Source organism: Pieris napi, chromosome 19, assembly GCF_905475465.1.
Source record: "Pieris napi chromosome 19, ilPieNapi1.2, whole genome shotgun sequence".
In the NCBI taxonomy this organism is placed as follows: Eukaryota; Metazoa; Arthropoda; class Insecta; order Lepidoptera; family Pieridae; genus Pieris; species Pieris napi.
In genome coordinates this window covers 11,657,722-11,662,041 of record NC_062252.1, presented here as the reverse complement: position 1 = coordinate 11,662,041, position 4,320 = coordinate 11,657,722, and the positions used below count along the sequence as shown (strand labels likewise).

The window sequence follows — 4,320 nt, the reverse complement described above, 5'->3', positions numbered from 1 at the left end:
AGGAACGTGGTAAATCGACCTTGAATGAGCTACGCATATATACCGATGGCTCAAAAACAGGGCGTGATTCCGGCGTTGGCATATTCTCTCTTGATCTCAACATCAAGATACACCTATCTCTAGGCACACACAGCTCGATTTTTCAATGAGAATGTTTCACTATAACCGAAGCAACCAGAGCCGTGCAGCGGTTAGGAATTAATAACTTTGTATTAAGTTTGTATCCGACAGTGCGTCTGGGCTGATGGCTTTAGTAAGCAAAAAGATAAACAGCAAACTGAAACTGGAGTGCCACAATTCACTGGAGGTAATAACCCTGACAAACAGAGTTACCCAATTACAAACAGAGTTACAGTGGATAAAGCGACGCAATGGATCTCTCGGCAATGATGCTGCCGACGAACTTGCGAGGAGAGATGAAAATGATGCCTGCTAGCCCGTATCCGCTCCTTCCCTTGCCCTTCCCGCAACTGCGAACCTGGATTCGCAAGGTCTGCAGAACTCCAACGTAAACGATGGTCGCTAAGCGCGGATTCCAAAGAGTCCAAAATGGCGCTGCCAGCAGTTAACCCACAATTGACAAAGCGACTTCTAAACCTAAACAGAACAGCTAATCTCAAAACATTGATAGGGACAATTGCGGGCCATTGCCTCCTTAATAAACATCTTTTGTTCTAGGCGCGACTGACAGCCCCATGTGCAGAGGTAATGCGGGTCTGTGGCTAAACAACGTGCAGAAATCCTCGGAACAGTGAGTTCGCTCCGTGAAGCCTGCGAAGTGCCCAGGAGGCTTCTTTGCTTTTGGAAGGAGTTGGGCTGGCTCAGTTAGCCAGGACTTTACGCACAACGGACCTATTGAGAGTCTAAGTGCGGAAACTGAGTCCGCAAACCATTGTTACATCTAATTAATTCAGCGTTAAGGATCTTATGTGACATGATGTTGACGAGATATCCGCGCATGCGTTGTGTGAAACATAGAGCCGACTCTGCGTCGCCACATCCTGTCCTCACGCCAGGGCTGCTCACTTTAAATCTTATTTTTTAGTAAAGCTGAAATCGTTTTGCAGTGAGAACTTACTCATTACTGATAAACTGAACTAATGCGACACATTCATAAAAAATATGTAGGTACATGAAATTTATAGTTTTTGCAGTACTAGTACACCAGTATATTGAAATGCCGTTAACATTACCTATCAATAAAACAAAGACTAAAGGATGTAGAGAAATGCATAAGGTTTTTAAGATATTGAGTTTACACTTAGGTATTTCCATGATTAGTATAGATAACTATTTATTAATTGGGAGACCTCAATCTTGTCGCACAGTTTATTCATCCCTACAAGAAGTAAGGAGTGACGCCGGAGTGTCGGCGACACTTGTTGCCATGTCTCGACAGTCTTCAGACTGCACACTACTTCTGCCGGCAAACACGAAACGCACAGCCTTTTTAATGAGGAAATCTTAGTTCTACATAATTTTGAATAACGTAATCTGAGATAAGTTAAAGCCACAAATAATTAATTGATAATAAACACAATTTTAAAATGCCAAGTTGAAATAACGTTGCGAATGTTTGGCTATTTTTTTATATATTTTTAAACGAATTTAATTATATCATTTGGTGTGTGAAGAGTGAAATAAGTGTAAATGAACGAATTATAAAATCGTTCTTATTCAAAGTACCTAACTGATCGGTAAATATTATATGTAATGTTTATTCCTTAAAATTCGGATATTTTTAAATCTATTTTATTGTTTCGTGACGTGCTCTGACGTGCTCGCGCCATCCATTGTCTATGAAATGTTAAATTTGTACAATATTAATATAGGTTTTAACTGAAGCCCTAGGATAATTTAAATTTACCAGGTATGTTACGTTAGATTACGATGGGGTGATTGCAGCTAAGTGGTGATGGGTAGTGGGAAGATCCACGGTGCTCGGCCGCCGTCTACCACGGTGTACTACGTCGCTCTGGCCGGCATCCTTGGATTGCTGTTGCTGCTGTGCTGCTACTTCGTGTATTTCTGTATTCGACGTGTTAAAAGTGAGACAAGACAAACATGCATTAATCTGTACTAGGTGTTAACTGTTAACAAATATGTTTCTGTATCACATCCCATTAGCATTTACGTTTTGCATTCATAAAATACTTATAATGATTTTTTTTACATTTTATTCTTATTGGATTCCAGAGTTGACCCAACAAGGTCTTCCGGAACGAGTGGAGTCGGTACGGCCACCGCCACCGGACACGGTCGCCTACCCCGTGCAACCTGGTTAGTCCTAGTGTTTTATACCTCATAGTAATCAGTACATCTCATAGTAAGTTATCTGAGTGCAGATTTCCTTGAGATACGAAAGAGGAATAAACATTTTACTTTAAATTACTTTATTGCAATCCTGAATAAGTATAAATTAAGATAAATTTGTCTAAGATAAAAAGTAAAATATATTTGTTATGAAGTCACAATTTTACTCCTATGTAAAAATGAAAGTGAAGGGTCTGCTTTTTAGCATTTAGAGAGACATTTATTATCCAAGAAGTTCAGTTGATTTGATTCAGGCTTCGGGTTCAGCTGTTACATATTTTATCCTTCGCAATAACATTTTTCGTGGACACACTACGCCTGGTTGTCTTTGTTAAAATGATGCCAAATGCGTTGTGATTCTAAACAATCTGGGTAACAGTTTACACAAAACACAAAAAATGCGTTTGAATTTAGTTAAAAACGTTAGTTTTCTGTGAGGTCAATGGTCTTCTGTGATTCGACTGATGATCAATGTAATATTTCAATGTATTAGTAATGTTTATATTGTAATGTGACAGCGGTGCGTGCGAGTGCGTCTGCGATGGCGCGCCTTTGCCACTCCCCCTCCCGCGGAGTGCCACCTACCTCTCCCCGAAGCTTAGTCTCACCCTCCAGGGATAGATTTGGTGAGCTGCGTTCAGTTCTAACTTCTTGGAATATGCGGTAATGGACACTCTACATCTAGAGACATTTGCCTAAAAGCAATTACGAGCTAATCTGCATTTTAATTTGTTTATAGTATATTAAATCATCACCTAACTATACAATTTAAACAACTTTACATGTAAACCAAGACTGGATCGGATGGTTTACAATACGAATAATATACTTGAGTATTGGTTGACCTTTATGTAAACTAAAGATATCATTTGAATGAACTTAGTGAAAGTTAAGTAGTATAGTATAGTTGTAAGATAAGTACCGTTTGTGTAGTTTCAGCGCAACGGTCAAGTTCATTGACCCCAGCACACACTGACACAGTGCACCCGCGCACTCGAAGCCAGCTGCCGCCTCCGAATATACTCACATCTAGAACTACACCCATTAGAAACGGTCCTAAAGTTATTCCTCCGCGAATAGAACTCGTATCGAACGAATGCAATGTTATCGGTGACGGAACACCCTCGCCTAAAAAGCGTCTATCATCACCCAAAAGTCAGAATTTTTCGCCGCATAAAAGTAAGGAAACACTACCCGCTTGGAAAGACGTGGCTTCAGTGAGACGGAGAGAAGGGATTGCAAGCAAAGAGAGTCAACGGAAGCATCTCTCTGCTCCGCCTCAGATTGTCGTTGGAGATGTGGAGTAGCAGCTAGTTGGGTTTACCAATTCATAACATTTTTGATACATATAGCCTTATTTTGTTCTTATCTTAAAATTTAAATTTAGAAATAATGACAGAAGTAAGTATATTTTTTTTATTATTAAAGTTGCATAGCAAAACTGCATTTATATACTATGTGTATTTATATTTATGTGTGTGCGATTGAGCTAAAAATGTATTCGTATGCATATTTTCAATGTTCAAGTATGTATAAAAGCTGTATACTTGAAAATTGGTTCCGACCTCTGGTCTCCATTTTCCATACAACATGAAATTGAGCTGCCCTGGTGTACAGTTATAGGTGAAATAGCCTAATCGCACCGAAAGTTAAGCTGGATATACTAGTAGCTAAGTTTTCTCAATTAAAATTAATTATTAGTGGATACTATACTAATTTTTTGATGTTCAATCTCATTCGCGTGTTATTGTAAATAAATAAGTTAATTTTATTTACGTTATTAATAAGCTTATTTTTTGTATATACGTAGTTAGACAATACAACTTATTAAAACTATTTAGTAGCTATTGAATATTTTGTATTGATGGTCCCACCTTATCACTTTACTTACTTATCACTTTGTAAATTGAGAATCGCGACAAACATTTATTATACATAGCTAAAGCTATGTACTACGAAGATTGATGTTGTAAAACACCACATTACAATAATTAAATAATCGCACAT

The 4,320-nt window shown here is 38.4% G+C and overlaps 1 protein-coding gene across 1 annotated transcript; it reads left to right on the top strand.

The window, feature by feature from the left end:
- Window positions 1-1,779: 1,779 nt before the first annotated feature.
- Window positions 1,780-3,916, top strand: LOC125059444. Its single transcript, XM_047663873.1, has 4 exons — window positions 1,780-2,048; window positions 2,197-2,280; window positions 2,832-2,939; window positions 3,247-3,916. The coding sequence occupies exons 1-4, from the start codon at window positions 1,916-1,918 to the stop codon at window positions 3,618-3,620; spliced, it is 699 nt and encodes a 232-aa protein (XP_047519829.1). The 5' UTR covers window positions 1,780-1,915; the 3' UTR covers window positions 3,621-3,916.
- Window positions 3,917-4,320: the final 404 nt, after the last annotated feature.

What these genes read in the sequence shown, in the direction of transcription:
- LOC125059444 (XM_047663873.1), top strand. Translation starts at nt 1,916, where the DNA reads ATGGGTAGTGGGAAGATCCACGGTGCTCGGCCGCCGTCTACCACGGTG. An exon ending in CGCCTACCCCGTGCAACCTG is followed by an intron (nt 2,281 to 2,831) that starts GTTAGTCCTAGT and finishes GTAATGTGACAG; the next exon opens with CGGTGCGTGCGAGTGCGTCT. An exon ending in ACCCTCCAGGGATAGATTTG is followed by an intron (nt 2,940 to 3,246) that starts GTGAGCTGCGTT and finishes CCGTTTGTGTAG; the next exon opens with TTTCAGCGCAACGGTCAAGT.